Here is a 13293-nt window from a genome sequence, read left to right on the forward strand (position 1 = left end):
ATATTGTACAAGATTAAACATTAAACAGTTCATACTGTGCTCCTCATCTGTAATCAAATGTGAAATAAAGTTCTCTGCTTCTTACTGATACAATATTTCAAAATGAAACATAGATTTGATTTAGAAAAACCCCCTCTATTCCATAAAATGTATCACTGAGATTAAACTGACTGACAAACTCTAGAAACTTACAAGTCAATAAATCAACATTGAGAAGGATACAACTAATATTCTAGAGAGACTACCTTAATGACTACAGAACTACATTAAGGGGTTTACCACTTTAAATAAAACAAGTACTAAATACCCTCGTTCTCAATAACAGTACTCCCTTCTCCTGGGACTCCCATATTGTTGAACCCTCTGTCTGATGACCTATAGGCTGGTTGGATCTCTCCATAGCAGGAGGTATCCGACATAGCAACACTAATTTAAAGCCTTCGAGCTGCTGTGTTGAATCTCTCTAGCTACAAAGAGACCAGTGTAGCACCCTACAGGACCGACGGAGCAAAATAAAGTGAATCCTGGGTGTCCCCACCAAAGTACTATTATTGGAATGGAATGGGATTTAGTACAATCATTTAAATTAGAAAACCCCTTTGATGCTGAGCTCAGCAAAACACTACAGTCCTACTACACAAGCGAGCACAAACTGTACGTCATGTTACGCAGGATTTGTAAGGGAATAACACTACGCTAGGTCAAGTCTAGGAGGCTCTGCTAGGTGGACCGTTTACCTTGCGAATGGCCTGGACTTTTACGTATTTTTTTGAGTGATGGAAACAGAGCTACATTAAGGTAAGAGAAAATGTTTTTTTTTTTTCGGTGAGATAGATCTGATGGGTTAATAAAAGCATTGATCACTGTGAGGGCTATGTACCAAGCTGGTGTCACAAAAATTGGAACATACAAGAAGTGGAAAACAATGAGTTGTGATATACAACTTATGGTAAGCACCGTGATGTAAACGCCTTTATTAAAAATGTATTGGGATTTGTGGATTTTCAAACACTCATAACTATAATAATGATGGTAGGAATGATTGGATGTGAATGGGAAGACTGAAAAGTGTTGGTACATAGCCTCCAAAGTCAATTACAGCTCTATACAACATACTGTAATACTAAAGTCTACATATAGGTAATGACATTTGTAATAAGACAGTGATAATGAACCACTATTACACTGCAAGTAGCATAACACAGAGAAGTGCTACAGGTTTTAAAACAATCACAATCAGGAACAATCCTCTGCAGGCCATAATGGTCTTGGGAAGGATGAAATCATGGATATGACTTTCAACCATTAGATCCAATCTTCAGTAGTGCTACTGACATTAAGGATATTTCTTACTTTACTGCTGAACCCAATGAAAAAAAAAAAAAAAGACACGTTATTAATTCAAGTTACAGATCTGTATGTAGTTGAGTCCTGGAGTATAAGATGTAGTTCCAGATTTATCCTTAGAAGAAAATGAAAACAAGAGGAAATTCCACCAGGAGGATGAAAGATGTTAAATGGTCAAATAAAATCTATTAACGGCTTTGGCTGGTAGGATCACGGTGGCTGCAAGACATGTAAGATCAAAACGGCTGGTAGCTCTTGTTCTGTTCTAGACCAAGTTACAGACCAGGCCCTTAGCTAGATAGTCATAATGCAGTTACATTGGGGAGCACGGTGGCTCAGTGGTTAGCACTTCTGCCTCACAGCACTGGGGTCATGAGTTTGATTCCCGACCATGGCCTTATCAGTGTGGAGTTTGTATGTTCTCCTCGTGTTTGCATGGGTTTCCTCCGGGTGCTCCGGTTTCCTCCCACACTACAAAAACATACTGGTAGGTTAATTGGCTGCTATCAAAAAAAATGACCCTAGTCTCTATCTCTCTCTCTCTGTCTGTGTGTGTATGTATGTTAGGGAATTTAGACTGTAAGCTCCAATGGGGCAGGGACTGATGTGAATGAGTTCTCTGTACAGCGCTGTGGAATCAGTGGTGCTATATAAATAAATGATCATGATGATGATTTACATATCATCCGGCTGAATGCCAGACCCCAAGTAAGTAACATTTTGGGATTGGGTTTTAATTAAGGCATAATTATAATATCCTGAGTCTAGGAACATCATACGTCAAAACACCATAAAATATTGTCCATGTTTTATATGCACCACACAGTTCTGATAGAACACTCTAAACTCCAGGTTATACCGTCACATTTTGCATTAAAGCTGGATTCTGACCTGTCCCCTGTGACCTGTGAGACAGCACAATATATACATCTAAAACATCCCTGCTGATGCCATTGCTTTGGTATAACAGGAACAAAGTAAGACGTAGCAAAATTATCTTGTTTTATGGAAATGTTAAAAATCAGAATTGGAACAAAACATCCATTTTCCCCTTGTGTATGAAAACCCAACCAATTGTACACAACGATTTTCAATCATTATTTTCTTTGTGCTGCATTTGGCAGAGTCTGCGGTGAATTAGGCGCTACTTCAATGTCAACAGCACTTTTACAATGATATTTAGAGACTCTGAACTTTAACAAAGATCCAGATATAAATGATGAAAGGGCACTTCTTGCCCACGGAGAGCGGAGGCGGTTGTGTGAATACAGCTTATCAATTTACTAAGAACTAGTGACATCACTAAGGCACGAATCGCACAATGTCCTATTCACATCACACAGTAGCACTAGGAAATAATGGAGGGACATATTAAGATGTGTAAAATAAATTACTGTACATGTGTTATAGGCAAAAAAACTGTACTAACAGGACTCAATGCCTAACTGGTGCCTCTGGTTTACAGAGAAAATAGCGGCCTCCGTGTGTTAAGGTAAAAAGTGCATTTTTAGACATTTGGGGTAAATGTATGAAACTGAGAGTTTTCCGGCGGGTTTGAAAAGCCAATCAGATTCTAGCTATCATTTATTTAGCACATTCTACAATATGATAGCTAGAATCTGATTGGTTGCTATAGGCAACATCTCCACTTTTCAAACCCCCCGGAACACTCTCAGCTTGATACATTTACCCCTTGGTGGTTTAGATAAAGTAGAATTAGTTTTAAATTTTCTTCTTAAAGTGTAACCTTTTTCAAAGCAAATGTCATTTCTTACGGCATTTTATAGGCAGGGCAGCAACTAAATAACTGGATTCCAAATTTCTTTAAACCCTAAACAGAATGCATTTAATAGACAATGTAGTGCACAAAGATTATGCTAATAAAATATAGAAATTATGTTATTTCAGAGTTCTTGTGTTTGTAATTTGGTTTCTTTAGGAAGAGACACATTCCCCTGAAAAAGCTGCACTAAACGTGCATTATACCTGCCCCCCCAGTACAGCAATGTACACTATAAACCCAATTACTGCATCGTACAGAGTCAGCGCTAGGTCACAAGGGTAATCTACTGCATGAAAAGGAATTAAACATGGATTAATCTTCTACATAGGGTGTGTCAAGACAACATGCTGTGGTATCACTACCAAAATGATTAGGGGAAACCATAGGTGATCCCCTTCCTGTTATCCGCCAATCGTTCGTAAAGCTTATGCAAGTCCAGTCCAAACTTTGGTGGATACATCTATAAAACTCTAGTGGTCATACAACATACTAGCGTCATGGAAAACAGAACACGAAGGTCCTTCGTCTTGAAGGACCAGACTTTACTCCTTGAGATGAACAGCCCTGGTTTAGAGAAAAGGATGAGTATCAACAAGGCAAAAGGTATACTTTGTGTTATGGTTACGATGATTACTTAAAAGGAAGAACATAAAAGGCATCACAAGCTTAAGATGCAGGGTACAACAACCAAAACAACAACAATAAATGCATTGTGTTTTTATTCTTGTGGTGATGTAGCCTGTTACTTCCGTAAAGATATGTATGCATCGCTATCTTCAGGTGCCGTTCTTACCTGTCACTTGCGGCACGTACGGGACAGGCAATCTTTCCACGCTGTATCCGCTGCCGCCAAGGGATTCAACGATTTTATTGGTCAAGAAGAAAACGTTTTTATCAAGCTTGTCCAGCGACTTTGGAAGGCTGTCAATACAAAAGGAGAGCAAGTGAGAGCTTAGCAACCTCAGGTACTGCACTTGGTGTTTACAAGATTTGTGTATTTACTCGTCCTTCATATCAGAGAGCAGGGCTAATGTACTTTCCACTTATAGTGCGTGATAGGGTTTTATCGTTGTGCTATATGCCATACACAGAGTGCTCTCCATCCGCCTGACTCGAAAACACTCTGCAATGAGGACACCATTTAAAGGATTAAACCAATTCAAGTATTTTTTATTTTAGATCTGTAAGTGCATTCAGTTTTAAATGATAATAAAAGTATTGCAGCACTTGATCTATCCAGGTCTTTTCTCCCTTAGCGCTCTGTCGTCTCCATTCCAACTAGGAACTTACACTGGTAGCAGTGCCTGGGGCTCGCCCCCACCAGCAGGGGCAGCTGGTCCATTCATTTGAACTATAGATTGCCAGAGCGCGCTCTCACCCTTTCCTGCGGATTACACTGTAACTGAACTAGATGAAGGTTATATACAGTACACGGCTCTTCACTCTCCGTATCTCAGCAATACTAGTATTATTGATTTCAAATGATTTCTTCTTTATTTCTGTTACTTCATTATGGATTTCTCTACCAGGAAACCTTGATGACTGTCAAAACAAGCTTGTCTAATGGAGCAAGTAGGGTAAAAGTAGTATTTTCTTGGAAGCAATTGCAAAAAGGCAGAATAATGTTATTGATGAAACAAGGTAATTCTGCACAGCCTCAGAACAAAGTATTTTCAGATGGTTCATGTATATACATACATCATGTTAACACTAACCTAATAAATCACTGAAATTCTAATGATGCAATAGGCGAATGAGCAATGGGACGAACTTTACACTATGTACAACTGTAAATCCTGGAGCAAATAAAATATGTAAAAATACAAAGATAGAGAGACTAGAAATGAAATATGTTTGAGGACCAGACAATAGTTTCCAGTGATTGGCTTGGTCATAGATGTTGAACACATCCATCGACGTAATGGGACAGAGATGTCCGCATAACGGGAGAAAATGACTCTTTAAAAAAAAAAACGAACATGTAAAACAAGACAATATACAGACCGTACATATCATATGTGCCTGGTTTACAATAAGTCATCATTATCAGCGAGTATTTACATTTACACCTGCCTTCTTTCAGGTGCAAAACGTACACATCCTATGCATGTTTCGGCAGGTCTACATGAGCCACATTTGCCTTTACTGTACTCGGCTTCTGTTACAGAACCCCATCCATCCTCACGCCTCTCAAGGCACAGGCGGACATACGTGCCAGAATCACCCAAGCTTGCATAGACACATATATATACGTGCCCACTTTCTGGGCATGCGCAGAACTATTTTACGCAAAATACGCTACGCAAACTGGCATAAGTCCCACTCTGCATCAGCTCCAATGCGAGCAAAACAGGAGCCATTCGTTACTATAGCTGAAGGCCCAGAGACTAACCCTATCCTTCAGGCCAGGCATTAATAATCCCTCTTCCAGGCAACTGGTTTGAGCTCCACTCTTCCCTCATAATCCAGCACTAAATAATCTGTTCAATATTGATTAAATCCACGGCAGCCTAAACAGTGTGCAGATGACAAATATATTTTACGGGTCTCTGTCACATACAGGAAGTACAGGAGTCCATTTTGTGGCCTGCACCAATAACCATGATCAATACACAAAGAGTAACGGTTCTGCATCCACTGTGTCAGGAATCCTGTATTTAGATGCAGGACTCAGTATTCATCTCTGACTGCACAGCATGGCAAGCGCAGCTGATGCAAGTTTAAACAGTTGTCAGCAATCGCCTGATTGCTGACATCACAGAGGCTAGGAATTGAACTTCCAACCATTATATAAACCTGCTCTGCCTGTCATTCCCTGCCAGAGTATCAGCTCTGCTGTTCTGACTTCCTGAGCGTCTTTTTCTGTTCACTACTTGATTTCCAATTATTGACACAGCTGGTGTTGTGTCCACCACCCCCGACCTGATAAACTATGTGTAGATGAAAGCCCCAACTTGAAAGTAAATAAGGTTCACAGCAGAAGTAACTATACTTAAAGCTAACCATTCCCAGGGGATATGGAGATATTTATATTAGCGATACTCATATTTTTAGCTGCATTGATTGGCTTTGTTCTATTCAATCAGACTAAATATATAATTACACACATTGTATTTACTTTCAGTTATCTAATACAAATGAAGCATGAGTTAACCAAGATTAATTCTGATTTACTTAACTCACCCTACTTTAATTTACTTCAAGCTGTTTCTAGAACCAATTGCTAATCTGAAACAAACTGATAAATCCAGGTGGGATAGATGTCATAATCTGTAGGTGAAATGGAAAAATACCCACAGGCCAACCATTAACTTGGAGAATATTGAAATCACGTACAAGACATTTTTATAGCCATGTTACCTGCATTTATCTCTAAAAATGACTTCTGGCAGAAAATAAGGTGCATCCATGGTCCTTGTTTCCATGACCTAAAATAAACACCGTTTTAGTAAATGGAAAATGATCAATATAAGCATTTCATAAATCTAAACTAAAAAGAAATGCTTGTTAATCAGTCGTGTGTAAAACTAATAATGCAGAATTTGTAGAACAAGCTAAAATGCTTTGATTTTTGCAAACATGATTTAAAATAAAAAAAAAAATAGTTAGTCGAACATGAATTTATATCTGCAAATTCGCCAGATGTACGTGGCTACAAAACAACCGGCATGCCTCATAATGATCTCATCGATCTGGTAATTTACAGGCCTGTACAAAAATCTCACGTTGCAACTTTACAAAGAACACTGCAGATTTATTCCCATAACAAAATGTAACACTAATTTAACGCAACGGAAACCGTGGAGACTACAATGCATTACCTTGCTGGCATGCTGGCAAAAGGCAGGAACTGCAATCATCTGGCTGAGGAAGTTCAGATACGCCGACACCAAGGCCATGATGCTACACCGGTTAAACATCTGCAGGTTGTCCTCATTGGTGATCGCTATGTCCTACGGGAAAAAAGAAAGCTCCATTTTTGGATAAAGTGCTCCGGGTTTCAGGTTAGTAGTCAACGAAAATTTAGCAGCTCCAGGAAACAGATTCATAATCAAACACAGATGATAGTAATGTTTGGGTCACTAATGTTCTTTGGCAAGACTAAGCTTAATATCCTTACAATGAGTGCAGATCTGGTTTTCAGATATTAGCCTCAAAGTGGCTGTACCGCTCAGAGGTTTGCCTTATTTGCAGACCTGGGTGGTGTTTGCTCTAAAAATGTTGCCTAAATGAAAATTTTACACTTTTTAAACTTTTTTTTTTTTTTTTTAAATAAAATATTGCTCTTATTAAGATTAGTATAATGATTGAGGTTCTATCTCTGGGTCTTCTGGTGTTACTGAGATGTGCCTCAGGAACACCAGGAATTATCTGGGCTTTCTGGTCTGATCCAACAATTCATACAGACATAGTCCTGAAGAAAATTGCGTAGAAGAAAAAAAAAAAATACATTAAATTTATCAGCTAGTTTCCACTTCAACAGAACTTCTTTAAGATGCTTGTCCGTATGTACGTGAGCGACGTTATGTCAGACAGCTGCGATCTGTCAGTGATGAGTAGAGAAGAAATAAAACAAACCTGCAATGCAATGGCCACCCGGATGAGGTCAATCACCACTTCTTCATTGGCCAGTTCGATGGTCACCAGAGCCAAGGCTGTATAGAGCAGCTCGTAGTTCTTATGTACGTTGTCCTCCTCCTTACAGCCTAGATATATGTGCCTGTACAGCTGTTGGCCATGCTAAACATAAACATAAAGGCACATAAATGTGACTAACTCTTATACACAGCATCTTAATATGGTTCATATGTACTAGTTCTGACAATCTATTCATATAAATGTATAAAGTATAAATAAACAGCCAATACCAGGAATCACAAATATACTTTAAAATTTGGAGTTGATTATTGGGGGTGCGTAAGACCACATGGCAGTAGAGTGAGGACACAGGTAGGTGGGTGGGGTGTGTAAGACCACATGGCAGTAAAGTGAGGACACAGGTAGGTGGGTGGGGTGTGTAGGACCACATGTCAGGAATGTGAGGTCACAGGTAGGTGGGTGGGGTGTGTAACACCACATGGCAGGAAAGTGACGACACAGGTAGGTGGGTGGGGTGCGTAAGACCATATGGCAGCAGAGTGAGGACACAGGTAGGTGGGTGGGGTGTGTAACACCACATGGCAGGAAAGTGACGACACAGGTAGGTGGGTGGGGTGCGTAAGACCATATGGCAGCAGAGTGAGGACACAGGTAGGTGGGTGGGGTGTGTAAGACCACATGGCAGTAAAGTGAGGACACAGGTAGGTAGGTGGGTGGGGTGTGTAGGACCACATGTTAGGAATGTGAGGTCACAGGTAGGTGGGTGGGGTGTGTAACACCACATGGCAGGAAAGGGAGGACACAGGTAGGTGGGTGGGGTGTGTAAGACCAAATGGCAGGAAAGGGAGGACACAGGTAGGTGGGTGGGGTGTGTAAGACCACATGGCAGGAAAGGGAGGACACAGGTAGGTGGGTGGGGTGTGTAAGACCACATGGCAGTAAAGCGAGATAAGACATGGTTAGGTAGACAAGTAGCTTGGTGCAGCAGACTACGGGGAAGATGGAGAACTGACATTACTTTAAGGTATATTTTGCAGCCTTACAGCCAAAGGGCATGTTAATTGTCAATCTACCATCACAAAGAAAGTTCCATGTACAGAAGTTTTGCAATCACATTCTGGTAAATGCAGGAAGAAAGCAATAGATCAATACGGGTCACAGGAATGTATTTTGCAGAGCTCTGTCAGCGGGGATGATCTGCACTTGGAATGACATTAATTTGCTGAAGATGGACAGAGTAACAGATGTGAGGTTCTTCCTGTGGAGTTCAGCTCTCCGGCAAATTTCACATTGAGCCAACTGAAAAGGACAATCTAATGACATTTAGACTTCAATGACTGTCAAATGCTGGAAAGATGCTTATTTCAGGGAACAGTCAAGGAAATACATCTGTTAAATGGCCTTAAATAAAGACGTTACCTACCTAAACCAGGAATGTATTTATCTTGCAATTACAATAAAAGTTTTGTACTTATTTCTACATGTATTTACTATAAAAAAGCAGGTGGATTTAAGCTAGAGAACCACTAATCTGGAATGATTAACCCTGCACTTGACTTTACTGCAGTGACCTGAACAAGTGCAATAGTTGAATTATTTTGCTTAAGGTCATATACTCTGGTATTTTTTTTCAACCTTTTGTTAAGGTTGAAGAAAAATACCAGAGACTATTATTATTGTTATTATTATCATTTATTTGTTAGGCGCCACAAGGTATCCGCAGCGCCGCACACAGTACTAACAGTAGACTATACAGGGTGAAACCATACAGAACAATGAACAAAAAGTACCAATACTTCAGAAACTCCGGCCAGTCATATGCAGTAAAGACGGAGCGGAAGAACAGGTATGGAGACAGGAGGGGAGGGGGCCCTGCTCATACGAGCTTACATCCTAAGGGAGGGTAAACAGACCAGGCACAAGAGGAGCCAGTTGAGGCAAGAGGAGAGAAGGGAGGACGAGCTAAAGGGAGGAGATGGGGGTTAAGTAGATGGTTGGTAGGCTTTGAGGAAGAGGTGAGTTTTGAGTGCACGTTTGAAGGAGCACAGAGTAGGAGAGAGACGGATGGAACGAGGGAGGTCGTTCCAGAGAAGGGGGGCTGCACGGGAAAAGTCTTGGATTCTGGAGTGGGAAGAGGTGATAAGAATGGAGGAGAGGCGGTGGTCGTTGGCCGAGCGCAGGGAGCGGGCAGGAGTGTGAATGGAGAGGAGGTTAGAGATATAAGGGGCAGTAGAGTTGGAGAGAGCCTTATAAGTGGTGGTGAGGAGTTTGAAAAGGATTCTGTAGGGGAAGGGGAGCCAGTGTAAGGCAAGGCAGAGAGGGGAGGCAGAGGAGGAGCGGCGTGAGAGGAAGATGAGTCTTGCGGCCGCATTGAGTATAGAGCGGAGGGGGGAGAGACGGGAGTGGCGGAGGCCAGTGAGGAAGAGGTTACAATAATCGAGGCGGGAGATGATGAGTGCGTGGATGATAGTTTTGGTGGCATCCTGAGAGAGAAAAGGACGGATGCGGGCGATGTTGCGTAGTTGGAAGCGACAGGCTTGGGCAAGGAAATGAATGTGGGGGGCAAAAGAGAGAGAGGAGTCGAGGGTGACACCCAGGCAGCGAAGTTGGGTGACAGAGGAGATGGTGGTGTTATTGACGACAATAGAGAGGTCATGGTGGGATGGGAGTCTGGGCGGAGGAAAGACAATGAGTTCAAGACTATATCTTTAAGTTTAAGACTATATATCTTTAAGACTATATCTTAAAGTTTTTATAGTTGATAAAGACGTATTTAAAAGGACTTCAGATTATATTTTAATGACTTCTCTCTATTTGTTTCTATAATTGCGCCTGTAGCTGACATAATACCTTTTGTTACTTTGTCTTTTGATTGTGAATTGAGTGAAGTGGCACTCTAGCCGTCTTACTGTGGCTGCATTGTATAGGAAGCGCTAATTAAGGGAGAAAACCTTTTCTACAATAAAGAGCAGTCAGCACTCACCTTTTTCATGAAGCTCACGTCCTGTCTGCTGATTTTTTCACGTTTAATCTTAAGATCTGCAACATCAGGAATAATTCTGAGGGCAAAAGAAACAAGAACTAAGAAACAGACTTGAACGAGTCAGAGCATGTGTACGATACTTTCTTCTCTGTCTCGTACATCTGTCCTCAACAAACAAAGGGTAGAGCAGCGTTAGAACCCTAACACAAGTGGGCCAACATCAATAGGAGAAGTTGAATGATAAGTATGTTGTACTACATACAGTACTTGGAATAATGTGTTGACCACAAATAAATCCGTGTTGCGGGTGTTTTATATACTGAAGGAACAAACACACATTATTTCAAAAAAAGTAATCTTTCGACTTACAACCCCCCCTCAAACAACTCAAAAGCATGAAAATATATGAAAGAGGTTCGATACGTAAAGCATGGTATAGTGCCTAGAGATAGTATAATTTTTTAAGTTACACTTCACTAGTATCTAAGCGGCTTATCGTATAGTATCTTTAGCTTCTGCTTGTCTTTGTGTACCCTGTATGGCCAATCAGATCATCTGAATGTTCTCAGCACCTGGAGATGTGTGTGGGAGACAGTGACTGGTCCAACTCGTGTCACTGGGTTAATTAGAATAGAACTACTTTGTTACCAGCCCTCCAGGCTGAGAGTTAGACAGTGGAAGGAGCAGGATCCTCCCAACAGCACAGGAGAAATTTGAGGCTCCTGTCAGACTTGCCTAAGCCAGATACAGAATTCATGCATACAAATTTTTGGATCTTTTCCCAATTTTAAAAGTACTCAAACATATAAAAAACGTTCACATATTTCCCCTGACAAATAAATGTCTGTTTTCTATTATGCGAAAAGATTATTATTTGTTTTTGTTTATAATACTACCATTATATGCCTTCATTATTTACCATTTATTTATCATGTTTAATCACTTTATTTTAATCTTGTTCATTTTTCTACTACCTTCTTTTGTGAAATACCAACCCCACCTACACCTCACCCTTTTCTCTATTTTATACATATACGAATATGTTCTAGTTGTTTATGCAGCACATAAACTTCTATTAATATACAAATGAAACAAAAGCTAAAAGGCAAAATCAGTTCCACAAACTAACACATGATTATAAACATAAAAAAGCTTAAAAAAGGACAACAAACAAATCACAAACTGACAAATGAAAGATAAAGTTGGGAAAAGAACATAAAAACCTGCTCTCAGATCATGTCTTACACTGGAGGTTCCCAACCTTTTCTGAAGTAGTGTCAAACTTTACACATAAATAATGTTTCCAGAATGACACAGCACTGTTAGAATATTATATAAAACAAAACCAAACTCTTAAAACATATATGGTTCAACTAAAAAAGTCTTTGCTGGATGTTTTCATTGAAAACATAGTTGTCATAAGATCCTAATTGCATGACATCAACTTCATTGAAGATATTCCTTCAACACTAAACTCTTGTCCTCCAAACCATTAAGGAGAAAAACAACTGAGCAGAGGAGGTCATGTGACGTGGAAGTCGACTACCCCCGTTCTGATGAGATCGGGTGCGGTTGGCTGGTCGCCTGCTGCCCAGGAACGGCGGTATGAATGGGGCAGGTCATTATTAGAAATTAAATGTAAACAAAAATCTCTTTAAAATAGTAAATATATTAGTACAAGAAGGGATCTTCATACACACTGATAAATCCAAACCACTCACATTTACAAAGGTCACACAAATGACACCGCAGATAATACAACAGTCCTTCACTGAACAACATCTCATATTCACACTCATCAAAAATTCATGCTGTACACCCGTCTGCTTATTTAAAAGCACCCAGAGAACACAAAGTTCAGCATTTCAAAAAGGGGATCCAACCTACTATAAAATATTAGATGGTAATTACAGCCATGTTAAGCAATTATGCTGCATTTTCAGTCTTCAGGGATGGAGCTGTCAAAATAATTATTACATATTTGCAGGGTAAAGCATTTTCCGTTAAATAAAAATACAATTATGTACTTAATTAAGCCAATAATGAACCGGAAAAGCTTTCAGTAGCAATATGAAATATTCTGGGGATAATCTAGGCAGAAATAATACTGTATATTTTTTTTTTGTCTAAGCTGCAAATTGTTATCTTACTGTAATGGGAAGAAACAAAGAAGATCTAAAAATAAAAGTTGCAGTAACAGTATCCTATGAAAGGAACCACAAGTTCATGGGAAAACTGCCTTGTTCTGGGTAGCATTTGTAATATTATAACTAATTACCTAATACATTTGATTATCAATGGTGTGAGAAGCATTTCTGTATAAAGGTAAGGACTGTAAGCTCTGCAGACAATCACTCTGGGGCCTGATGGCTGAAGAAACATGAAGACTAGACATGCATGAACAGGTAGGACAAGGGGTGAGGTGAAGAATTGAAAGCGAAGTACCCATGTTCCTACAATTCTGTCAGTAGGTGAAAGAAAATTTTAAAAACCATTAGGCTTAAAATTGTCAAGACAACTAAAGGCCATCTTCAATGTTTATTTACTTTCACTAATATATTCTCCCCTAACCTAACAATTC

General features: G+C 39.9%; 1 protein-coding gene across 1 annotated transcript in view; it reads right to left on the reverse strand.

Moving 5' to 3' along the window:
• Positions 1-13293, reverse strand: part of EFR3A (EFR3 homolog A) — a 108391-nt gene that overhangs the window by 11537 nt on the left and 83561 nt on the right. The window contains exons 15-19 of the mRNA XM_075211701.1: positions 10713-10788; positions 7709-7870; positions 6952-7083; positions 6491-6558; positions 3924-4051 (exon numbers count right to left, since the gene is read on the reverse strand). Coding sequence (XP_075067802.1) covers positions 3924-4051; positions 6491-6558; positions 6952-7083; positions 7709-7870; positions 10713-10788 — 566 coding nt within the window. The remainder of the gene's footprint in view (positions 1-3923; positions 4052-6490; positions 6559-6951; positions 7084-7708; positions 7871-10712; positions 10789-13293) is intronic.

The sequence above is a fragment of the Mixophyes fleayi genome, chromosome 5 (genome assembly GCF_038048845.1).
Source record: "Mixophyes fleayi isolate aMixFle1 chromosome 5, aMixFle1.hap1, whole genome shotgun sequence".
Classification (NCBI taxonomy): Eukaryota; Metazoa; Chordata; class Amphibia; order Anura; family Limnodynastidae; genus Mixophyes; species Mixophyes fleayi.